Source organism: Ptiloglossa arizonensis, chromosome 8, assembly GCF_051014685.1.
Source record: "Ptiloglossa arizonensis isolate GNS036 chromosome 8, iyPtiAriz1_principal, whole genome shotgun sequence".
In the NCBI taxonomy this organism is placed as follows: Eukaryota; Metazoa; Arthropoda; class Insecta; order Hymenoptera; family Colletidae; genus Ptiloglossa; species Ptiloglossa arizonensis.
In genome coordinates, this window is record NC_135055.1 from 23,050,377 (window position 1) to 23,076,105 (window position 25,729).

At 60.6% G+C, this 25,729-nt stretch overlaps 1 protein-coding gene across 5 annotated transcripts in view; it reads right to left on the minus strand.

Annotated features, from left to right (window-relative positions):
* Positions 1-25,729, minus strand: part of Dac (dachshund family transcription factor) — a 147,723-nt gene that overhangs the window by 18,085 nt on the left and 103,909 nt on the right. For all 5 annotated transcript variants that reach the window (XM_076318209.1, XM_076318210.1, XM_076318212.1 and 2 more), the window contains one exon: positions 14,046-14,129. In XM_076318209.1, the coding sequence (XP_076174324.1) occupies positions 14,046-14,129 (84 nt within the window). The remainder of the gene's footprint in view (positions 1-14,045; positions 14,130-25,729) is intronic.

Sequence of the window (25,729 nt, forward strand, 5' to 3'; positions counted from 1 at the left end):
AGGAAAGAACCGATCGGTCACGTAATACCTCGCGAAGCACCGCGGACGCTCGGCCGGATATGACTAGGAGCGGAGCGGAGCGTTCGCGCGCGGACGATCCGACGTAATCGCGAACGCGATGGGAACGATCGCCGATGAACGAGTCCGGTGTACGAGGATGGTTCGCGAAGGATATCGAGAAGAGAGGGGCTTCTTATGGCGTGCGCACCTCGGGGGCTTCGTTTCGCAACGAATTCCCTGAAATTTTTTCGAGAAACTCGACCGACGTCAACCCCCTTCCCCCGTCGTCCTCTCTCGGCCGCTGGCCAGGTATCCGGAATTATTTTCGTGCGATCCCCTTTCGATCTAACGCGCGATTCGACTCGACGGTTCTCGCTCCGCAACGAGCGGGCTCTTCTATTTTTGCCCGGCTCGTCCCTCCCTTCCGCTCGAGAGTCTCGACGCTCCATCGAGTAAGAGAGCTCTTTCCGTCCGGGAAGACCGAGGATCACGGTCCCGCGATCCGGTTCTTTCCAAGCTTCCTCGCGATCGCGAGCTTCGCGAGAAAAGCTTCTCGAGTGGACGAGCCCCGTCCCCGTCTCCGCGACGTCTTACCGAGCGGTCCGTTGCCGTGGCGCTCCTCCTTCCTAATTGCGTCAAAGCGAGTCACCGAATTTCAATCGCGGCAACGGCACTCCCCTCTCGCCCGTCGTCGTAGGAAAATCATCCAGGCATTATGTATTTGCTCTCGAGAATAACCGGTTCGGTGGGTTCACCCTCGCGAAGTCGCCGGCCTCGCTCTCCGTCTCCTCTCTCGCTCTCTTTGAATTCGCGCGAGCCGTCGGAGCCCCCTGCCTCCCGCGGTTATTAATATTTGCCGACAATTACCGAACCGACGCGGCACGAAGCAACGCAACGCGGCGCGACCCCTTTAATTCCGTCTCCCGAGGACCAAGACACGTTCGGGAGATCGATCCCCGCGTTTTTCGAGGTTGCCTCGGCCACGAAAATCTCCGACGAATTTCGCGATACCTCGCTCGAGGGAGTTCCTTTCGTTCGATCCCGAAAATACCTGCGCGAGACACGAAGGTGGTTAGTCTCGGGGCGTATCCCCGTAAACCGATCGCCGTAATTCCTCGGAATATGTCTCCATTAGCTCGCGACCCCTCGCGGAACGTAGCAGCTGCTCGCTCCGTAAATTCTCGTTAGGCCGACTGCTCGTCGCATTGGAATTTCCTTCGACTTCCGCGTCGGAACGTTCGCCGCGTTAATTCGGTCAATATTCGCGGTTAATCGAGTAATAATTAATAACGATTTAACGGCGCGCGCGACTCGGAGCCATATGGGACGCGAAAGTTTCGCCTCGACGGATTACGTATTCCAACGGGGTCGGTACCTTCGAAGCCGGAGGGGAGCGCAGCCTCGAGTACCTTTAAAGAACCGAGCGAGTTTCTAATTTTCCTCGACGGTGCATTTCCACGCGCCCGAGGGGCGTTCCGATATTTTCCAGCCGTTTGGCAACGCGCACCGTGCCCGCGAGACCGAATACTTCCGAACGCCGATAATTCGAAGAATCCCGGTCCTCTCCGAGCGACCCGCTCGTCTCCGCGAGCCCGTTCCCGCGATTATCGACCATCGCGAGCTCGAGACGAAGACGTCGAACAAATTTCGCCAGTTCTTCGACGCGTTACTTTTCCCGAGTGAATCGTCGAACGTCGCTCCTAGCGACGAGTTCTCCGAGCATCCGGTTAGCCCCCTTCCCCCTCGGCTCCCCGGTCCACCGTCCCCCTTCTGGTCCGGTTTCTCGCCGCGGTCCTTTGCCTCCGCACGGACGCCGTCCGATGGAAACTAGATCCCATAGTTCGAGTCGAAACTGGCCGTTGGAACAAGCAGGTTCCACTTCGGGGGTTGGAAAACCCATCAACGCCCGGCACCGAGGGCCACGCGAACAGAGAGAGACCGAACGAGACTCCCTCCACCCTTTACGCTTCCAGGCGGTTCTCCGTCTCCTCTCCCGCCGGACGGTCCAGAGAACCCCTTCGCGCAAAGCCCTCGACGGATCCCGGACCGCGCAGGAACCCCGGAAGAGACTCCCCGAGAGGAAGGGAGCCCGAGTAAGCTCCGCTTACTAAGTACGTTTTGCATCTAAGACGCTCTCCGAGTTTAATTACGGGGCTTTGCGGTGCCGGGGACACAGACGCGCCGAGACAACGAACGCGCGAACGCGGCCCTCGGTCAGCATCGCTGGATGCTAGCGCCGAGGACCCTGGAGCCCGTCATCGGCTTCCCCGGAGGAGATACCTTTTTTTTTTCGCGACGCGCCGCGAGCGGGAATTTCCTCCTCCGGGACGGAAATTCGTCCAAGGATCGGGTCGTTTCGTCGGCGGAGAATCAATCGCGGGTGCGCGGAAACGCGAAAGATCGCGGTGTCCGGCTCGGTCGCTCGGTCGCTCGGTCGCTCGGTCGCTCGGTAGAGAGGGAGAGCGTAAAAGCCCCCGTGGAACGACGTTTTACAAAGGGTCTATCGAGCGTGGAGCAACGTCGATGGGCAACGGATAGGCGGAGGGCCGGTGCAATTTCGCTCGGCGTGCAGCGGCGCAGTCAGCGTCGCCGGCGTTACGATTTTTACGACGCTCCCTTTACAACCGACAAAATGTAATTTTCTGCGATATGTGCGCGGACAGCGTGGGGGTCGAAGCCACGGCTGGAAGGAGACGGAAGGGTGGGAGGGAGGAAGCGGTGTCTCGTGGAAGGGGAGAGAGAACGATCGCGGAAATACCGCGCGCTCGTCGCTCCGGTCGAAAGGTTTCGCAAGCGACCCCTTGCTCCGTAGCGGAGAAGACCTCCGCCGCGTTCTCCTCGAGTATCCCTCGACCGAGGAATCGAAGGTCGTTACGACGGAGGCGGATCGTATCGTTCGATTTACCGTCGCTATAAAATTTGAGGAATTTTCAAATACGCTTTTCAAATGCGACGTTTATACCGGACAACCGCGTCCGTTCGTCCGTTCCTCGGAAATAATTTTAAACGGCCGCGCGGGACGTCGTATCCGCGGCGATCGAGAGCCGTGCCGGGGGATACCCTCGCGGACTCGGCGTCGATCGTAAATTTCTCGCCGGGACGATAAAGAACCGACGCCGAACGGGGAATTCTTCGTTAAAGAGGCGAACCGCCGAAAAAACGGCCGACCGAGGGGGGTGGGGTGGGGGGCACCACGGTTCCCCCTTTTTTCGACGTCGGACGCGCGAACCGCGGCCGAAAGAGCGAGCCGCGACGGAATTGATTTTCGGAATTTATCGTGGCGAGCTTCCGTTTCGCCGCGGCCTCTACCGCGATCCGGCGCGTAAAGAACTCGAGTTTACGAGGGGGTTGCGGCCGAAAGCACCTTCGACCGGTTAATTGGAAGGCCGGTCTAATCGCGCCGCGGCCCACCGCCGCGAAAGGGGCTTTGTTCTTCGTTCCGGGCGAACGCCTCGTCTCGTATCCGCTCCTCGCCGCGTCTCCTCGATCGCTCCTACCCGTTCGTTTTTCGCGTTCGCGCGCGGGCCGAAGCTACGCTCTTTATAGTTCAACTTCCGGTAGAAAAGAGTCGACCGCCTCGGGTTCGGGCGGTGGTCGTCGTTCGCGGACCACTGCCTTCTCTCGTCGAAACGGCCGCCCGATCCGTCGCCTTCCGACTCGATCGACCGTAGGGAAAGAGTACCGCGGCCGCGCGGTAAAACTCTCGCGCCCAACTATCTCTTTGACGATCAGGGGACCCAGAAGAACGACGCTGCCGCTTCGACGAATCTCTCGAGCGGTCGCACCGGGAGATTTTCAACGACCATGGCGCGAACAACGATCGATTTTCCTTGACCGGTGCGTCGAAAGAAACGCCGGTAGTTGACTCGCTCGTTCGCTCGCTCGCTCGGTAGCGGTCGTCGATCCTCGATCCTCGACGGAGGGCGGCGCGCGATTTCGGGAACGAACAACGGCAACGCAATGCGGCAGTCGCAGTTGGGCCGAGATAATTAGGTTTGAGTGCACTCTGGCCGCAGCAGTCGGTAACTCAGTTATCAGTGGACACCCCGCGTACAATGGCTATCGCAACGGCATCAAACATAACGCATCAATTAACGCGAACAATAACCGAGCCGCGGCAGGGCCGAGGGGAAGGGTAGCGGCGGCGGTGGCGGCGGCGGCGGCGGCGGCGGCGCGAGCGCGAACGCGAACGCGAACGTTCGGGACCCTTGCGACCACCGCCACCGGTCTCGTCGACCACCGCGGATTCGATTCGCGAACCGAGACCACCCTTTTCGCTCGAGTTTTCCCCGATCTAATATTCCGAGTGGCTGCCGCCTACGAATCGATGGAAGAACGCCCCTGCTCGCGTCCGGCCGATATCGCCGCGGCCCGGTAACGAATTCTCCGAAGCGACGAAAAAGCAATATCCAGAAGACCCGGCCGTGTGCGTGCCCCGTGCCCCGTGCCCCGTGCCTACTCTTTCCACGCGCGCGCATGCATATCCATAAGTGCGTGCCGTGCGAAAGAGCCCTAGTGTACGTGCGTGTGTACACGCGCTCGCGCGCGCGCGGACGACGAGGGACGAGCCGTTCGTATGCATCGTGCACGATCGGGGGCCCTCTGGCGTATTCAAAGCGCGCAGCGTCGCTCCATCTCGAGGAATGCGGCAATCGATTATCACGGTCCTGCATATCGATACTACCGTCGGACACAGGGCCGCGCGCAGAACCGCGCGTACCCGGAGACACCGCGCGGAGAAACACGGAGAGAAAATCGCTTCGGTGCGCGCGAACCGAGCAAGGGTGTCCGCTTAGCGCCGGCACGCACGCACACGCTTCCCGACTAATGACATCGGCTCCTCCATAATTCTCGTGCCTCGAATATCATCGGGCCGATATTGCCACCGCGAGAGATTAATGTTTCGTCCTGGCCCCGTCCCCTCGAGACCGTCCTCGCACCCCTCCCACACGTCCCGCCCCTCCCCTCCCACCCGTCCCACCGTGCGCTTCGTCGCTCGCTTCCACCCTTTCGCCGGTGGTAACGCGGACCGGATCGTCGCGAAACGATCTCGCTCCTCTCGGGCCGAGTTCGGGATAAAAGTTGGTCCCGAAGCGCTTCGGAAACTTGGACCGACGGGTTCGCCGAGTTTCGGTCGGCGGGTGTCGTCGTAGCTCGTCGTAGCTCGTCGGTCCGCGACGAGCAACGCGAACGATAATGGCGGCTATTAACGAGCCGTGGCGGCCGCGAAGCCACCTGAGCCCAAAATATACCCCCGATCGATGCAATTACAGCTTCGTAGCGAGTCCCTTCGCCGCGGAGAGCTCCGTCCTCGTACCGATTCGAGGCGCGGCCGGGCTTCCGGCCGCGCGGGGCCTCCTCGTCCTCGGCGGTTCAGCCACTCGTCCTCCTCGAGTGGATGCCGCGTATCCAGGAGGCGGAAGGCGGTGGCCGGGCGCGGAGAGCTCGCGAGGGTGGATCGAGGGCCAGGTAGCCGGGAACGTATTACGGGATTTTCGTTGCCCCCCCCCCCCCCCCTCGCGGCGGTAACGGCGTTTGGCGGTTGCGGTTAACGTAATTACGCCGAAGGACCCTACCGCGCGAAACCGCGAACGTCTTGGCTCGACGTCGAGGCCCCCGCGACGACTTTCCTACCCTCGAGAACGCGCGAGCCGAGCTCCGACGATCCTCGGATCGGCACCGCAACGCGTTCCTGCGCGGACCCCTCTCTCCCCCTCGAACTTAAAACGGATCCTCCGGAACGATCGCGACCTCTCGATTTCAATTCCGTTCCGGCCGTTTCCCGCACCGGAACCCACCGCCGATCGACCGCCGGGAAAAAACCACGGCAAATACCGTAAACCGTAATTTACGCGAAACGAACGGCCGCGCAATTCCGCGTAAGCGTCCGGCGATCGAGCAATTACCGGCGAACGGCATCATCGCGATCGTCATCGTCCTCGATGTCCGGACGGTACACCGGTACACCCCATCGCGCTTTATTAGCGCGACGATCGGGACAATCGGTCCAATGATTACAGCCGAAACATAATCGTTAACGCGTACGACCCATTAATGACTATGGACCGTTCTCGATGCCAAATTGGCGGCGGCGAATGGGCTCGAGAGAGCGGATCCCGCGCTCCATACCTACCCGGGACGGGAGCCGGTGTGCGCGCGTAACCGCGCGAACCCGAATACGCGACAACGCGACAACGCGACAACGCGCCCGATGATGAACGCGTTCGCGCGGCCCCGTTAATCCCCGTTACGACAAATCAAAACGTAAACGCTAACCTCCCTCCTCGTTCCCTTGGACGAATTCGCCCACAATTTCTCGCTCCGCGCGGACCGCGCGTCTCGCCTCTCGACTCTCGACTCTCGACTCTCGACTCTCGACTCGCGCCGAGAGAGGGTAACGAGCCCCCGATCGTCTCTTCGCGGGAGTTCCCTTTGTCGTTGCAAGGCTATCTCGAAATCGGCTCGTTTCCTTCATAATTTACGAGATTCTCCGTCTGTCCGTGGCAGCCTTTCCTCGCGACGTTGTAATTAGAAATATGCTTACGAGCGTAATTCCGACCGCGGAGCCGACCAGACCAGAGGAGAGACGCGCGGGGAACGGGGGGTGGACCGAGAGGAGGGTGAGCGCGTTTACTGCCAATAAGGGACGCATGCATAATAGAAAGCCGTAGATGGCAGTCGAGCGACCGACAGAAGGACTTACACGGGAATGCTACTTTACGAGGACTCGTATTACGAGGGTCGCGGATTCGTCGTCTTTGGTGCGCGTGGCTCGCCGGGGCGACCGTGTACGCGGAGGAGGGACCGGGAAGAAATTATTGCCACTCTCGGTCGACGAAATATTTCGCGACGGCAATTTCGCGCGCGCGAATTCTCGAAATATTGTTCGGTGGGTACCGAATTGGCCAAGAGGATTCCCCGCGCTCGATCGGGCCCGTTCGTTTTACCCGCGAACGGCGAACGCGACGACCGACGAATCCTCGATTCTTCCCGTCGGTGGGTGAGAGGAGGACCGGGGAGAGGAGAGGGGACCGGTGAAATTTCACCGCGAGCGGGAGGAAGGCACTCGGGGTGTCGAGTTTGGTCGCGCACACGGAGGGAGTAGGGTGACACCGAGCCGTAATAACGGGTTACCGGTTACGCGTGGACATTTATTTATTTACGCCGTCCGCGGCGGGTAATTTTCGCATAATTCGAGGTTTCGTTCGCGCGGAGGTAAAATCGGTTCTAAACGCGGGAGACGAGCGAGGTGGACGCTGACGACGACTCGCGAAAAACTCGCAAACTCCTTTCACGGACGCGGTCGGCCTTGGGCCTCGAACCTTTCGCGAAAAGACCTTTCGATTCGCGAATTTCGCGCCGCATAGAAATCCCTCCCCCTTCGACGATCGCGGGAAACTTTCCCTCGTACCGCGTCGTTTGGAAATTTGGGAAAATCGGTCGAGGATCGGCCGCGCTCGAGGAACGCGGCCTCGCGCGAGACGGTCCATCCTCGCGCGGAACAAAGCGAGCGCGTGCCATTCCGCGGCGGTACGCCCAGAATTTTCGCGAGCGTTCGCTCGTCCCGTGGAACCGAGACGCATCGAACGCGGCCGGGGGCCTCTGGGGCCCGCACACACTCGCGACGAACGCCCAAGTAATTCGCGCAATTTCATCTAAATTCCGCAGCAACGAAATTTCTCGCGTCGTCGTCTCCCCGGGTCGATCTCTGGTGCGCGCGAGGTTGCGAGTTGGCGCACGGAAGAGCAGTCGAGGCACCGTAATGGTATTTCTTACGCTCTTTGTTCATCACGGGGTCTGGCAGCGCGGTCGGTCGCGCATACGCGCGAGCTCTCGACGTTGTTGCGAAATACGATTAGGTCGGTACACCTCGCGGCGCTCTCTTCCGTTTCCCGTCCGTCCCCGATCTCTTCCTCCTTCTCTCTCTCTCTCTCTCGCGAGCGCGTCGAGACGTCGACCGTTTGGAACGTTCGGGCGTTGGACGGATCAAACACGGTTTCGCGGCTCCGATTCGGCCGAGAAGAGTCTCGGACGCGGGCGAACGCGACGGTTGATAACGCCGAGAAAAAGAATTTCGCTCCTCCCGGTAATAAATTTCCTCGGAGGGCGGAGGATCGCGCGCGGGTTCGTTTCACCCCCGTCGCCGGGTTGTAAGTGTAACCAGACGGGTGTACGCGAACGCGAACGCGAACGCGAACGCGAAAGAAAAGCCAGGGCCACCGTCTATTTCCCGACGGGGCTGCTCGCACGTTCTCTCGCGTAAATAACCTGCCGCGTTTTATTTCCTTTTCTCGTCGTCTCGCGGAATATTCCTCCCGGTTCGCTCCCGGAGCGTATTACGCGGTGCGGGCGCGCTCGCGGAATAAATTGGCCCCGTCCGAGTCCGGTGCGGTTCGATCGGATCGTCTCGGTCCGGGTTTCCTCGCGGACGAACGCATCTTCCGCGAGCTCGCGACTGGAAGAAGCGAACGAGGAAGAAGCGCCGCACCGCGAACCAACGGCTGGGACGCGGCTATTTTTACGGGAGGGGTCGGCGTCCATGGACGCGCGTACAACGCGTAAACGCAGCCCGGGGCCCATCGGCGCATTAACAATTATATTACGGAAGCTCACCGTTACGCGCGAGCGAATTCATACGCGTGCCTTCGGGGGCTGCGTGGGGCGAAACCAGCCACCGAGGGAAAAAAAGAAAAAAATATGTACGCGTTACGGGAAAGGAGATTCGGCGCGGCATCGGGATCCACGGAAGCCTCGAAGCCGTGTTTCCGTCGGAGGAGGAGGAGAAGGAGGAGAAGGAGGAGGAACGATTCTCGGCGGTCTCGATATCGAGGGAAATTTGGGATCGATCGGGCTGGTTCGCGTTCGCCTCTCACGGGGTGAAAATGTTCTCTTTTCGAACGTAGACGAGGCGACGACGGATTCGAAGCGGGGTCGCGGTTTCCTCCACCCCCGACCGTCGGCTTTGTTCTCTGTCGCGCGCGCTTCGCTCGGAAAGGGGCGAAGAAGGAGCGCGCGCGGACCCTCGACAGCTTCGGTTACCCTTTGGTCGCGTCGTAACAGTGGCTGTGATTTAATTTTTTTCTCGCTGTCCGAGAGAGAGCGAGAGGGAGAGAGGAAGGGCGGAGGGCAGTGTCGTATTCACGACACACGAGGTCTCGGGGGCGGGCGCGAGCGCGAGCGCGGGCGTGGGCGCAAAGCGAGAGACGCGTCGTTGAAGGGCCACCGAGAGAGCGAAATCGAGCGGGGGTTCGCGCTCTCTCCGCGCGCAACCGAGAGAGGGACAAAGGGAGGAACGGAGACGGGGCGGGAGAGAGAGCGAAAGGGGGCGAGGACGAGTAGTCTCGGCGAGACTTAATTAAACAGCGGGCAAAGCCAGGTTAGTTCACAAAGTGACCGCGGCACCTACCCCCTTGTAGCCACCGGCATCGGCTCTTCGACGATATAGCTGCCTTCCGGGATACGCCGGCCGCGTATCGGCTTCCAACGGGGAACGCCGACCGCCACCCTGGCTACCGGATCGACCGATCGAACCCGACTTTCATCGCGCTGCCCGACTTTTACAAGAATTTTCCCGCGTTTCTCGCCGAGCCAACGACGAACCGGAGACCGCTTCCCGACGAAAGTAGGAGGGATTTCGCGGCGAATCTCGAACGCGTCGAACGCGTACGGCCGAAAACGGTGCCCCGATCGGTGGCGACACCTTTGTCGCGGCGCGCGCGCTACCCACCCGCCAGCTCGCCCGCTCGCCCGCTCGCCCGCTCGCCCGCTCGCCCGCTCGCCCGCTCGCCCGCTCGCCCGCTCGTCCGCGAGGGGCGGGAAGGGTTTTGTTTTCGCGGAGAGGGGGCCGCGGTGAGAGAGCAGTCGCCGCACGACGTTCTTTTTATCTCAAAGCCGTATCCCTTTTGCGCCTCTTCTCTATTCCTCAATTTCCAATGAGTCGGAATACGACATGAAACGCTAAACTGCCACAAAGGGGGTAGTAAGCCGGCTGGCGAGCGGTCGAACCCTTTGCCCGAGCTGCTCTCGCTCCTCGCAACGGTGATCGAGCCGGAACCTCTCCTCCGTCGCTCCGCACCGCCACCTCCCCTTCCCCCTTTCGATTCTTTGTCGCAGCCTGTTACGTTTGCCTTTGCCCGGCGACGTTGTTCCGAACGCGTACCGAGAGACTCCGCGGGTCTTCCTTCTCGTCTTCCTCGCGTATCGCGAACGTTTTCCCGCGTTTCCGGCGCTCGGCGAGGACTCGAAACTTAGGCCGAGTCGAAACGGTCGTTCGAACGCGCGTACGCGCGCGTACGCGAGAACGGTGGTCATCGGTGGGTTTCGGTCGCGTCGTCTAGGAGCGGAACGACGTCGAGCGGCGACGGTTAGACGGAGACGAGGGCGAGCGGCGAGCGGCGCGGCGACGCTTTCCATCCCCGGTTGCCACCCCTTGAGCTCGACGCAGTTACAATGCCGGAGGGTTACGGAGATCGGTGTGTGTAAACGTTCACTTCAAAGCAAATCAGCTATCGTTACGCACGGGAGCACCGACGTCATCGTTGTCCGTACCGGTTGCCGGTGCTGTTGTTGTTGTCGGCGACGCAAGCTCTTTTGAGAATTAGCTTTCCACTCGTTCGAGGATAACGGCTCGACGCATCGGAATCGCGGACGGGTTCCTTTGCCGGTAGTCGCCGCGGAGGGGTTTTATCGCACGGCCGCGGATCCGTATATCGTCGCGACTCGTTTCGAATCGCGTCTCGAGTACGCGCGGCGAGAATAATCGGGTTTCCATCTCCGTGGGCGCTCGCTCGGAAATATTCAACAACGTGCCCGACGACGAGGACGAGGACGAGGACGGGGCGCAATTATCGAGGGGTGTAGGAGAGGGGCAGCATCGGCGCTCCGTCATCGACGAAACGATTTCTCGGCCGCGGGAGATAACGGCGCGTCGACACGGTCCGCGGCGGCTGGCTGGGAAAACTCGGGGATGGCGCGACGATCCGTGGGGTCGAAACGCGGCAGAGTCCCTCGGGTCCCAATTACACCGACACCCGATCCCGGCATTACGGCCCGGCTAATTCAAGGGGCGAGGAGCGTCGCGTATAAATCTCGTCCCGTTGATTGTACAGTTTCAATTCCGTTTGTCGTCCCCGACGCGTCGACGCTTTTTCCTCGCCGCGTTCGCGTCTCCTTTGCACCCGCGGACGCCTTCGGAGGACTCGTCCGGTACGGTCCACGATTCTCGTTCCCGTTCAATCGACCAGCGAATCGATTCGTCGAGAGTTTTCGAGGTTGCCGCGTTTGCGCGTGGCTCGGGTTTCGGATCTCTCCTGGCGTCGATTTTTCCGTAATTTTCCGTATCCTCGCGGACGAAGGAAACGAGACGCGGCGACGGCTTCGTCGCGAAAATCGAGTCGGGCGTCAAAGGTCTCGCGATCCGAAAGAAACCGAGGCGGTACGGTGGTAGGGGTGTTGTCGGCGAAACGGGGTGTTTCTCCACCGGCGACAAAAGGTTCGGCTAATTACAAGGAGGCCGCAAGTTCCCGTAAAGCGGCGGCGTAGGCAGCTGTCGGTTCCCAAAGCGGTCCGTTCGCCGGAGGTTTACGCGCGGCGAGGAGTTTTTTGTCGGTGAAACGTAGCGAGCGACGTCGTTGGCTCGGTCGCCGGGTCGAGGGACGAGAAGCCGGCCGGCCAGAGTTTCCGCTCGCGGATCGAATCCAGAACGCGCAACGCGCACCGCGCCGGTCGTTCCGCGCTCTATTTGTTATCGCAGCTCTCTCGACCGATCCGGCTCGACGACGCTCGAAAAACCGAGTGCCCGATCGACCGACCGCGCACCAAATACGGCTAACGTAAACTCGGAGACAACGTGGGAAACGTCGATCGTGCGTCGGTGGGTAAAAAACCGCTCGCTTCCTCCGGCATCGGTGGCGCGTGGAAAGAAACGCTCGGCGTTCGACCGGGGCCCGCAAAGGTCGTCTCGTCGTTCGACGCGAGCAACGCGTGTCCCATTAGACGTCCCTCGGCCCCGCGACGCAGAGAAACGAGCCCCGACTCCTCCCGCTAAGATAATACGGCCTCCAGGACGCCGGGGGGTCGGAGATTTCGACCTTTACCGAAATGCCAAGCGGGGCTTTAAACGGGCTAATAACACCGCGCCTAACCCCCTCCTCCTCCCTCTCCTGGGTCCCTCCTTATTGCGCAAATTGCCTTCGCAGCCAGAAGCGTACGAGACGACGCGCCGACCGGAACATCGCGAACGTCTCGCCGGGACGAGAGGAAAACGAGCGAGCGTCGCGCGATTTCCCGACTCGTTCGATTCGATTTCGGTCGGCGAGGAGACCTTCGAGGGAACGGCTCCTACGCGGGATAACCCGATAGCCCCGGTACCCTCTTCTCTCTCTCTCTCTCTCTCTCTAGCGCGCGCGCGCACACTTTTATTTACGCGGCGGTCATTAGCCGAACGAAAGACGGTGGTCTCGGCGAGCGGTTGCGTCAATATCCTCGGGATGATCGATCATCCGGCTCGGAACCGTAGGAGGCCTCGCGCAAATTAGGTATCGTCTTACGTCCCCGCCGCCTCGCGGCGAATCCTCGAAAACCGCGTCCACGGTATCCTCTCCGTCGGCCATTGGCCGACCAACGCCACCGAATCCTTCTCGGTAGCATCGATCACGCCGCTCGAAACCGAAGAACCGAGCCAAGCGAACGAACGAGAGAACGAGCGAGCGAGCGAGCGAGCGAGCGAGCGAGGAGGAGGAGCAGCACGAGGGTAAAGTCAAAGTTTCGCGCGGAAAGATAAAGGTTCGGAGGGTCCTAGGGGCGGCGGACTATTTCCTATATTTGCGATATCGGTCGACATTATGGGCGGGGACGGGGGTGGAAGCGGGGTACGGTGGAAGACGAGGCAGCGGCGCGCGAGGCGATGGATGGCCTGTTCCGTGAGACCGGCCGTCGTATTCATGTATTGACACCGAGCTGGTTGACTAATGGACTGCTGTTGTCACAGGCTCGTGTTACCGCGGGGGCCCGGCAACTCGTTTTTCCTGCGAATCGACCGAAACGAGTCCACGCCGGCGACGACGACTTACCCGGCACCGCGAGCGCAAACCAACGGGGGAGGGAACCACCCTGGGAACAAAATCCGCTCACCCTCGACGATCGACGCGGCGTAGAACGTTGCCGTCGCTTCGCCCCGGATGCCGACTTTTTTTCATTCCAGCCGGCAATATAGCCGATCGACGACCAGACCGTCCGCCCCGAAGCACGCGGATATTCCTCCCGTCGCGTCGCGTCGCGTCGCGCCGAACCGTGCCGCGTTGCGCCGGTCTTTCCGACTTTTACATATTTATCGGGGCTCGCATTGTGCTCGCGTCAGCCGAGACGCCGACATCTTTTGCCGGGAAAATCCGTGATATTGAATTTACCCTGGCCCCGCGCTCCCGTTTACCTTCGCTCGGCTCGTCTCTCTTGGTCTCGTTCGTCGCGTCGAATCGATTCGTCGACGGTGGTGGGCGACTTTCGAAAATTTCACCCCTACGAGCGGGGATCTCGATACGGAAGACCGCGGCACAATGGAGAGATCCCGGTGTTTTTCTCTCTCGTTCGCTTTCGGTTTTTTTCCAGCACGGTCCGCGAGCCGAAAGGAGGAGAACGGACAAAGGGGTGTGGGTGTCGTTGGATCGACGAGTAGGTGGTCGATCGTTCCATCACGGAGCGACATTCGATACGAAGTCGGTCGAGCGATCGGTCCTTCCGCGTTCGTTTCCTTCCGGCCCTCCGTCCCCGTCCACCCTTCGATTCGACTCCGGGCGTACTCGCGACCACGAGGGGAATTTCGAGTTCGAAGCGTTCGCGGTCCGCGCTTTACGGTCCGAGCGGCTTCTCGATTTATCGTCGGGTCGGACGTTCGTCCGTAGACTGGAGCGATCGGCGATCCGCTCGTTCGCGCGGAGAATCAATTTTCCCAAAAGCCGTAAAGAGCATCCGTAAACCCGAGCGACTCGGAACGTCGTTCGACGGGGAACGAGAGACTCGTTCGAAACGCGCGGAGAACGGTTACTCACCTCGGACCTTCTGTTCGTCCTGTAGCTGCCGCTCGAGGCTGTCCTTCACCTCCCTCTCCCGCAGAACGTCCATCTTCAACTCGGCTGAAATCACAAGCAAACGGTTCCGTTTACCGAATAGCAAGGTCGAGCGTACGACGCGAGAGCGCGTCGCGCAGATATCGTCGTTCGCGCGGCTCGAGGTTACCGCGCGTATCCTCCTCGGTTCCGTCCGGCGAAAGACGCCGCGGGAGGAGGGATATCGCACGGTCGAGCGGGTTCGCGATTAAATCCAACGGACGATGGCCGTCCCGGAGCTCGCGCAGTTACCTCTAATGGAATTACATCGGGACCGGTGGCTCGTCTCCTAGGCGGTTCGCGGCCTTTCTCCGTCTCGAGGTACCCCCCTCTCCCCTGGGACCGCGGGCCAGGGGGGCCGAATTAGCCGTTTCGAATCTCCGCGAGTGGGGTAGTTTCGTCCGGATCTCCCTCGACGACTCCCGAGTCGGTTTTCGAGAGGCTCGCGGAAGATTGCGGCGAACGTCGAACGGAACGTCTCCAACTCGATTATCGACGTCTCGAAACCCGAGTCGATCGCGTTCGTTGACTCCGAACCCGGGGGATATCGGGAGATACTGAACGCGGTCGAGTCGGCTTTCGGTGCGGTGAAACGTTTCCGGGCTTTAAATCGAGCGGGGTAATTCGGTTTAACGGAAGAAAAGAACGCGAAGGCGGGCCGTCTTCGGCCCCGTTGGTTCGGCGTTCGTCTGCGCCGCGAATTAGATCGGTGGGCAACGAGCCGCGCGGTTCGTCGGCCGATAAGTCGTTCGTTAGGTCGGCGCCAATTTGCGGACGTTTCGCGGTGTATCTCGCGCGCGATAAAACCGCGAGGACGGTGGTCGTGTTCGCGAAACGAGATTCGGGGGAAGGTCCTCGAATCGGTGGTCGGTTCGAGATCGGCAGCTGGAAAACGCGTGGATATTCGCGAACGTGTTCGGGGGGGGCAGGGCGATCGTCCGCGCGGAGAATCAAGCCGGTAGATTAGGTAGGGCCGCGTCTCGGCAGTCTGCCGGCAATTTGAGAACGTTTGCGAGGTCCATTAACGGCGGTAACTCTTCACGACCGGCCGCCACGAAGATTCAATTTGAATGCTAACCAGAATAGGAAGTTCGCGCCGGAGCCCCGCCGCTGCGCGTATACGTTACGCGGCTGCCCCTTCCTGCCGGTGCACCCTGGACCCCGCGCGCCGCCCCTCGCCACCCTGTTATTGCCAATTTCGGCGCGTTTCTGCAGCCCACTTTGCGATCGTTTAGATTATCATCTCTCCCGGTTTCTCTTTCTCTCGTCTCGACTTTAGGGCCACCGACTCGCTTCCCCCCTCCGAGCTCCCTCGCTCCGTCCTCCGCGCGCTCTACCTTTTCCCTCGGTACCTAACGTTTCCGGAGATAATTGAACTTTATTAGAGATCGTCGTCGACGAAACGTCGGCCCTCTCGCGCTCACCCCGGGGCCGATTCGAATCGGCTAGGTTCAACGATTACCCGTCTCCGTGGTGCGTCTCTCCGTCGCTGGTCCCCTCGGTGTCCCTCGGAGTCTCCACGATCGAGGGTGTCCGTCGAGGAACCGCGAGGCGCGAGACGACTCTTTCCTCGGAACGAAGATCGGGGAAAATCGATTACCCCCTCGTAGCGGTTCTCGGCCGGGGGTAGGGGACGCGAGCTCGTTGAAATTCGGCCGCGGCCTCGTGGCCATTAAAATTTCAGGGATTAATGTTAGCCGCGGTGAAAAGCGCTCCGGTGGGCTGGCTCGTAAGAAAACGACGCGCCCCTTCGGAGGGCTGGTCCCGGCGTCGTTTCGTCGTTCCCGCGTCAATTAGACGATCCCTAATCGCGAGTCGCTCCATAAACCGTGAATTACGCGCGGGCTGGTGGTACGCGTGCGCGCGAGCGGACGCGCGTTTCTCCTCGTTTCCTTGGAACGAGCCGGATTTCGGGCGTTATCGCGGCTCGGTCTTTATCTCGGATCGCGGCGGTTCCGCGAACGATCGGGGGCCCCCGTCGTTTGTCGGGTATCCGGAACGGGCCCGACGCACGGCACGGCAGGGCACGGCAGGGCACGGCAGGGCACGGCACGTCACGGCACGTCACGGCACCTGCCGCGAAATTCCGCCGGTTAGGAGTCGTCCGGGGGCCGTGGCGGCGCGGAGTATCGCGAGGCCGGGATCGCGACTAGGCTAGGATCGTCGCCGATAATAATATTCACGGTAGCCCGAGCACTCCGGGGCTGGCAACAATAACGGTGCAACGGAACGTGCATGCCACTGTTACCGGAGCGATTCATGGTTATTGATCAGTATATGGTGGCAGGAAGACGGGAGGCGGCGGTGCCGGCGTAGCGTTCGCATCCCCCGAGGGCTTGTACGACGACGTGTACGCGTGTATAGCTTCCGCGCGGCGCTAAGATATTCGCAGGGCCCCGGGCCACCCTCAGAAACAACAATGTCAACTTAACCGTGCGCGCCGTGGCCCGCAATCGTTTGAATAGTATAATGTAGCTTTCGTGTTACGCGCCCCGCTGATCCCCGCCCGCGCGAGCGCCCCGCGTCCATCGATACCGCCTGCGAACCTCCGCCGCCGCCTGCTCGCCCACCGACCGATCGTGCTCCTCCGTTCCTCGCCGCGTGAAAAATAACGCTCGGGGAAAAAAAAAGAAACGAAAAAACGGAAAAAGGTTTACGCGGCCGAGCGTCTCCTCGCGCCATCTTCTCGAGCGAGGCGCGCGCGTTTCTTCGGTCGTTTGCGAATTTAATTTCGTCGGATCAGGACCGGGGGGTAATAAACCGCCGGTGGGAATTAACCCGCGGATTATTTCGGTAATTTACAACCCCGGGGTTCGCGCTCGTCTCCGGTATCCTCTTATTCGCGCGCGGTTCCTCGGGATCCGGGAAGGCGGGGGACGAAGACTCGCGACGCGTCTCCTCCTCGAGGAGGGTTTCTTCTTTCGGTGCGTTTCACGTCGAGCCGATTCCGATCTCCGTTTCCGTCGCGCGAATTTCATAAATTTCACGGCTGGAAGCCGATTAATCCCGCGCGTCGCGTTATTTGCCCACGGAAGGGTTTCCCCGGGGTCGGAGGGGAGGGTCTCTGGTCGAAACGGCGATATTATTGTTTCCACCCTCGCGTATTATAAACGCGCAAGGATCGTTCGTCTACCGGGAAGTTTGTCCTCTCCCGCGGGCACGGTTCTCCGGTGGTCGCGGGACTCGAATTGTCTCGGCGGTTCGCTCGCGCTTCGAGAGCGGGCAGCTCGGCTCGTTTTCGAGACGACGCGGCGTTCCCACGGGCGTCGAGCGGTCGATCGGTGGATCGGTCGATCTCCTCGATAACGCGGGACGGTCGCGGGAGTCGGTCTCGACGCCGAGTCGACGCCGAGTCGACGCGGGGCCAATAGTTATCCGTCGCGGATTACGGTCCTTGGCCAAGGGCCACGAGGGTTTCCCTTGGTACAGGATTTAAGACGGACTTAGGCCTTGTTCCGGTCGCTGACCACTTTGCCTCCCATTAACCATTAACGGATCTAACGAAAATAGGATTAGATCGCAGCTAGCTCGGCCTCGCCGCGCGACCGCTAAAACTACCGCCGTTTGCGGCAGGCGTCGGGTTTCTTCGGGATTATCCGCGGCTAGTCGGTCCCTTCGTCTTCGAGTCGAGAGTCGTCGAGAGTCGTCGAGATCCTCGGGTTTCGGGAATCCTCCTCTTTTTTCACCGGATCTTAAACGCTCGCGGCCATCTTCGTCGACACCCGCGCGAGCGCCTCGAGACGATTCGGATCCGGCCGCGAGCACCGCGACGCGTATAAATTTCACCGAGAGCAAGGTGTTCCGAGTTGGCGAATCGCTCGAATCCCCCGTAGGAGAAATTCTCGGTCGTCCTTTCGGCGAGTACCCGGACGAAGACAATCGGATAAAGATACGGGGAGAAACGAACGCGAATAGCGGTCGTACGTCGCGGTCGATCGTAGGTGAATAGTTTCGATATCTCTCGGGCGTCGAGGTCGCGGGTTCTTCGGTGGCCGTGTTCGTCGCTCGAACTCGCCCGGAGATACGGCGGAGAGCGTTTTCGCGTTTCGAGATAATCCTTCCTTCCTTCGGGAACAGACCCTCCGGGGATATCTTGCCGAGTTATTGCACGGCCGCCGGCTTAGAAACCGCCGCTCGAACGATATCGCCGCCTTCGACTCGTTCGACGGAGCCCGAACCGTCTTCATTTTTCCATCGCGCGTAAATCCGAAGGTCGAGAGACGCGCGAGACCACGAAGAAACCCGCGTTCGCGAACGCGACTTCTCGATTCGAAGAGTCCGCGCGATCGAACGCTCCCGTGGTTCATCGATCCCCTCGTTGCACCGCGAGCAGAACCGGCTACCTACTCGGAGGACAATTTACTCCGTACCGAACGATTTCCACCGACTCGAGCGGGAAACTTTCTCGGCGTATCGATTCGCGGCTCTTTTCCCGGCGATCTCGAGATAGCCCGAGGCGAACGAAATCGCCCTGCATCGCGTTGTTCCGAGTCGACTCGCGGCCCGCGAACCTCCGGCTCGAAATCTCGGCTCGCGATCGGCGTCCGCGACCAACGAATCGATCTACCGCGCAGTCGTTGAACTCTCGCGCGTTCGAAACTCGTACGTAACGCGAACCGTTTTTTTCTCCCCTCGTTTCAACGAGACCCGACGCGCCCCGTTGGATCTTTATCGTCGTTACGAGTGTCCGTTCGAGTGTCCGCGCGAGCGCGGATCCCCGCGCGCGCGTGCACGCTAGACCGCCCGTGCACAGCACGAGACATTAATGGTTCGCGATCGTAAACCGTTCAGCGGCACGAATCCTCCGGCATTTATCGAATAACCCTCGACGACCCGTGACTGCCTCCTCGACGATCGATCCTCCTTCACCGCTTTACTTTTCCTAGCTCCAGCCTCCGACTCTCTCCGTCTCGAGCGAGCGAGCGAGCGTCCACGCGGCGCCCTGTACCGAGGGCCCTGACCGGCAATTTAGGCTCGGGTTTAACGACTCCGAAGAGAAACACGGACCGAGGAGGCTTCGACGTTGCGTTTGCGCGCAAGGTGCTCGAGCGGTTGCGTCGCGCTCGGTACGATAACGCTGACGACGCGTCATCGCGTGCCCCGGAAACGGCACGTGTCGTGTAAAATCGGGTCCACTCTCGGCTTTCGGTCGACGCGTCACTCGTGGCCGCGATCAGGAATCGCTCCGACGAAATCGACCGGTGTCTCGAAGAGGAAAAGGTTGTCGATTCGTCGATAAGCGGCTGCTGGACGAATCGCAGCGCCGAACGTCTCTCGTTCGTTTTTTTTCTCTTCGCGCGTAAATAACAGGTTGGACGCAACGAGACGTCGTCGAGGAACTCGGGACCTACGCGACCCCCGACGATACGATCTCCGCGGTCGCTTTGGCTCGGAAGTCGCGGCTCGCGAGTTTCTCTCCCGAAACGGAGTCGCGACGACACCTGTTCGTCCCGAGTACCCGTCTCGATCGGTTCGCGGCTCCGCGGTTCCTCGCGATTATACGCATCGAGCCGCGAGGGGCGTGCTTCGAGGGCCAATTACCGCGGCGGTTTTACGCTCGGGGCCTCGGAGCTCGACGACACTTTCGAAACGAGATTCCGCAACGTTCCCGTCCTCGGCGACGAACCTCTCCTCCCGCGAGGGGGGACCGAGCCGCGTGCCGAGTCGCGATTCCACACGCCGAGGAATCGCTCCGAGGGAGCGCCGCGAACTTGTAACAAAATATTCGTTTCTCGAGGCAGTAAACGGCGTCGTTAACGACACGGCCCCCACCCTCCCCTCTCTCCTCCACCGACGCGACCAACTTTCTCTCTCTCTCTCTCTCTCTCTCTCTCTCTCTTTTTCTCTCGCGTCCGTGCTCGCTACTCGCGCTTTTATCGCCGGTAAATTACACGCTTTATTCGCCCGTGCGACGACCCGAAAGCAAACTGTATAATTGAACGGTAGTTAAAACTGCGGTAGGTCAAGTTTCTTTCCGTTCTCTCTTTCCTCCTCGTCCTCCTCGTCCGCGTCGCTCGCGAAGCGTTCGCGATCGGGAGAGAGTCTCGATCTTTTCCGCGTTATCGGGAAGGAGACTCGATTCCCGTCGAAACGAGCGAGCCTTTCGAAAGAGGGATCGCGATCGGATCGCGAACGTCTCGAAGGTCGCGAGTGGAAGGACCTCGGAAGGGGCGACAAAGTCTCGCGGGAGACGGTTAAAACGGCGGCGGCGGCGATAAAACCCGCGGAGCAACAAAGTCTCCGAGACAGGACGGGTACGCGCGGAGAAGAATCCGCGAGATCTCTCCCCGCGAGCTCCGAGAGGCTCGTAAATTGTCGGTTTATAATCGTCGCCGATGGGAGGAGCTCGCGCGGTCCGCTCGAGCTCGCCTTCGATTCCCACCGGGGAAATCGCGCGGGGTCGTTAGGTACGCGCGGCCGTTCGTTCGGTCGGTCAATTCCGCGGCGACGAGGATCGAGGATCCTCGAGGATCGATGTCCCCGCGGCCGTTAAATCGGAGATTTAGGTGACGGTCGGTCGCCGCGCTCGAGCGGTTTATCGTCGTCTCGCGATTTTCTTCTCGCTCGGGGCGAGACGACTTTCCGCTCGGTCCTTTCCAGGAAATCGCGCGCCTCCCCTCGCGGGTTTCGTTCCCGGGGAATAATCCCGAATCCGCGAGCACCGGCGCGTCCGTCGAGGGTTCTCCGCGAAGGTTCCGAGAGGAGGTACGCGCCTCGAGGCCGGGTTCGCGACTCCTTTTATCGTTAAATAAATAATCGAGCAGTTGTTGCCGCGTTAGGCATAATTTATTAGCCTCCCCGAGACCGACACCAAGGGCCCCCCTCTCTTAAATTCCTTGCCCCCTCGGCGCGTTCGTCCTCCGCGAGCCTCGCCCCGGAGAAGAAACGCGAGGTGCGTGCGCGGGTATAAGCCCGTTTATTCTGCCCCCTCGCGTTTCAGCTCGGTCCGGCCGGTATCCCCCCCGTTTGGTCCTGCGCTCGCTTCCCATCGGTGCGGGTTTGCGGTGCCTTATGCTAAAAGAGAGGGCCGTGGTTTCTCTAATTGACAATCGGCCGCGTTCTCGAGCACGGACGGGCCCGGTCCTCGGAGGTGGCTCGAGGTGGGAACCCGACATCGACCGCGCCGCGCGGCTACATCGTATTGTTTCGCGTTTTTATTCCTACTTTTCTGTCGGCAGGGTGGGGGAGTCGGGGTGGAGCCCGAGCGGAGAGTCCGGTTCTTTCGCGCATACCTTCGGATCACGCTCGTTTGCGCTTTCCACGGATTCGCGCGAGAATAGCCCGGGAGCGGGCCCCTCGGTTCGCCGGCCGGTGTGCGTGCCCTCCGTCGCGGTAGGAATTAACGAGTAACAACGGGGCCACCCTGACCCGGGCGCCAACGTGTCCCATTAAAGGCGCCCTTTTTCTTCCACGGCCGGTAGCCCGAGCAGCAGCCTCTGCTCGTTATGAAAATTCCTCGAGTTCGAACCGGGCCACGACCGTCGGGGGCCCACGGATTCGCGATTCTCTCGCACCGAGGGAACCGCTCCGAGAGACCGTTGCCACCGCGACGCGAACACGAGCCTACCTTTTTTTTTATCCAATCTTTTTTTTCGATCTCTTTACTCTCCTCGAGCGAAACCGTTTCCCGCGCGTAATTCACCGAACGAGGGGCCCCCTGCTCGAACGGAATCGCGAGATTCCCCGGTTGCTCTCCGCAACGGAACGCAGTGTCTCTCAAATCGGTCTCCTCTCCTCTCCTCTCCGCCTCCTCTCGAAAACGAACCTCGCAGGGACCTCGGGAGCCGAGGTTCGTTCGTCGATCCGACCCGAGCCGGAGGATTAATAGTCCCGAAGACTAATAGACTAGTAGACTCGGAGGCCTCGTGTCCGCCGTTCCCCGGACAAGGGATCGACAATTTGTAGCGCGTCCCGTGGCATTGCTGCTCGAGTTATAAACACAGATGTAAAGCCGCGCACCCCGGGAGGGTGAGCATATGAGTTGGTAGTCCCGAACATCCGAGTATCCAAAAAGCATACACGATCCCGAGCTGTCGGGACCGGTATCTCCCGCTCGACCGCTATAAATAGAGAAGGAAAAAGGGCCCCGGTTCGCGAGACCACGGACCGCTAAAACGAAGAAGAGCCTCGGGAATTACGATTTCATCGTTCGCCCTCGTACCTCCGCTCGTATTTCACCTCCACCCCCTTCTCGTCCCCCTCTCCCTCCCTACCTTCCTTCCGTGGTTCCGTTTCTCTACGCGAGGCTAGGCGCGCCTCTCCGAAGCTCGACGAACGTCGACGAAAGTCGACGAAATCGAGACAAAGCCCGGCGAAGACGACGACGACGACGATTCGTTGTTCCCGTCGCGAGCTTCGGAACCACCTTTCGTACGCGTCGGCCCGATAAATACCGGCCGGCAACCGCTCGCAGGCTACCTTAAAGACGGTCTCTGGGTCGAAGAGGTCGCGCGCTACAAGCGCGAACAGCCAGCCGCGGCGATTATTACGCTTATTAAGGTGGAAAGTAATAAATTACGAGCGGGCTAATAATGGGAACCACGAGGAGCGATCGACCGAGAGGAAGTCGTTTGCCGCGGCAGCTGCGAAACGATCTCGCGCATCGAAACGCATCGGGGCACCCGGATCGATTCGCCGCGAGGAATCTCCTCGGCTTCGAATCGCCACGACTCGCCACGACTCGCCACGACTCGCCACGACTCGCCTCGCGTTCTTCGTTACGACCTCGCGCGCGCCAAGGAGGGTCGCGCGGCCAACGTTTCCCGGGGTAATAAAGCGGTTCCGTTCTTAATTAAATCCGAGACAACGCGAACAAGCTAATTAAAGCAAACATCCGACGCGATAAAACCCGGGCATCGATCCCCGGGTCCCGAACGAGTCGACGGTGACGGGACAACGAGTCGTAAACGCGATCGTTTCGGTGTCGGTCGAACGGGGAACGGAGTTCCCGTTTTCTCCGCAAACTGTATCGATCGGTTCGCGATCGATTCGCGGCGCGCGAACTCGCTTTCGAAAAGGTACCGAGTTTACGCTCGCGGAAATATATCCGACGGTGGAGGTTCGCGTCCGGGTATAAAAGTACGGGACGAAGGGGTCCGTCGAGGGACCGGTGGCCGGTTGCTGCGCGAACGACGGATACCCGGGTACACGAGGGGGGGAAAAAAAGGAGCGCGGCATCGATACACGTGTGCGTACCTACGGTTTGCGCGATAATGGCCGCTCGCTGGCCGATACAGAGATAGCCTCGCTCGGGCCGGGTCTCGCGAACGCGCGAAGCACGGGGGGCGGAGGGTCGTTCGTTGGCAGGGTTGAGCATAAATCAATCAGGCCGCGTTCGACCGCGGACGGAGAAGAAACGAGCGGCTCGAGCGCGGTAGGTAGAGACGATTTTCGTCTTTCGCGCCCCGGACTCGGAATCGATCGAGAATCGCGAACGAGCGACTTTCCCCGCGACGAAGACGATCGTTTGTTCGCGAGCGGCGTAGCTCGGTAGCCGGCAAACTCGTCCCGGTCCTCGGTGAGCTTTCGCGCGACGCGAGGCGACGCGACGCGACGCAACGGTGTGGCTCTCGGTAATAGGATTTCGCGTAAGCAGCCTCCCAGGCAGCGGCCAAAAATCGAAGGAGCTTACGGACGCCGAGATGCGCCGCCGGCCGGTGCAGCCACCGCGTGCTGCTGCCGCCACCGCCGCCACCGCCGCCACCGCCGCCACCGCCGCCACCGCCACCGCCTCCGAACGAACCTACGGAACGAAGCAACGAACGAAACGACCGAGGAAAAAAGAAGGAGAGACCAGTCGGCGGCGAGCCGCGAGCACGACGGAGACGGTGCGCGTACCGGGGGAAACCGTGGGACGGGGAGAGACACAAAGGAAGGATGGAAAAGGAGAGGATCCGAGGGACCGAGACGGAAAGAAAGACGTCCGGGCCGTACAATTTTAATTAACCCGGTACCGGGTAGCCGATCGCGATCGAATCGGGTGCACGATCTACAAGGAATCTACATAAGATCCTCCACTCGCGGCTACAACTCAATCCCCTCTTTCTATTCGGGTCTCTCGGGCCTTAAGCGGGCCGCCACGGACTCGGCCAGGATACGGTGGACACGAACGGGCGAGCGCAATCTTTTGCACGGCTCCCGGTCTCCCCGTTCCCTCCCGATCGGCTCGGCACACCGTCCCTTATCTCGGCGAGCATCGAAGATAGGAGGCTCTCCTCGGTGGCTGCTCGCCAGGATACGGCGAGCTCATATTGTTCTCCGCGCGGCGCGTAACTTACCGGGAGAGAGACCGCTTCTCGCTTCGTTCTCTTCTTGTTGCTCGCGTTGCTCGCGTTGCCCGATCGGCCACGAGGCCTGCGCTGCGTTCCTCGCGACTCGCTTAACGACGATTCTCGTCCCTCGGAGGACGCGCGCTCCTACGCGAAATTTCGATCGTTCTCGGGAAGAAAACTCGGTTCGTTCCGTTCCCGGAAGAGCGGCCGTACCGATCGTAGGGTCGATTCGATGGTAGGGTCCTCGGCCGTGTTCGCGCGTCCGCGCGTATTAGGACGCGCGGTCGAAGCGGCGGAGACGCGCGGACGCACCCATACGGAGAAGCTCGGTAACACGATAGCGGCCGGTATGTAAAACCATCTGGTGTAAAACGAGCTGCTGGCTCGTTCGAGTATTAAATCGGCCCTCTCTTACCCCTTGTCCCGCTGTTTCTCCGTTCGTCGGTCTCTCGTCGACCGCTCGATCGCTCCGCTTCGCCCCCCTCCGATTCGGTCCCTTTATCCGGCTCGGTCCGCTCTTCTTTCGATCGCCTCGCGAGGGAGGCACAAGACTCTCGGTACACGGGCACACGTGGACACGAGGAATCCGCTAAGCCGACCGGCCGACCGACCGATCGCCCGACCGGCTGTCCGGCGTCGACGTCGCGACGCGCACCGGATGAACTCGTTGCCGTTCACGCGGCATCGAACGTCCTCTCGCGTTAAACTCCCGGCTTAATCGGCCGATCGACCGCCAACGGAACAAAGGACGGTCTCCTCGAGGGGCCCCGTGGCCCCGTGCCCCCGAGGACGACGCGAACCGACGCGAACCGACGCCGCGCCGCCTTATTTCCCGGCTCCCGTACCTCCGAAAAACCCTCGCCGACCGAGGATCCGCCTCGTTAAAGCCGGCCGAACGCATCGGTTAACGGCCCTGGAAACGACACTTTGCGCCGCTTAATGGCCGATTAAAGTTCCGCGTTTCGCCCGGAATACATTAGACGTCCCCGCGTTTCCCGCGTTCACCGCGTTCACCGAAACTTCTTTTCCAGTTTCGTCCGGATACCCTCGAAGAAACTTACCGCGGCCGAGAGTCGAAAGATTCCGTCGACGATCCGAACGGACGTCGCTGATCGATCGATCGTGGCGCTCGGCCGGCCGACTCGACTCGACTCGACTCGACGATCGGCTCGATGCGTTCTCTCCCCCCTTCCCTCCCGGTATAATTTCATTACGGTTTTTATCGTTGGCGCTAAAAGGTATACAAACTTCTCGTTCATTGAATAAACGGGAGATCGATCGATCGACCTCTCCGGGCGGCGTCTGGAAAAATTCGCTCCTCGTAGTTCGGAGCCGCTCGATCGACGAAAAACCAGT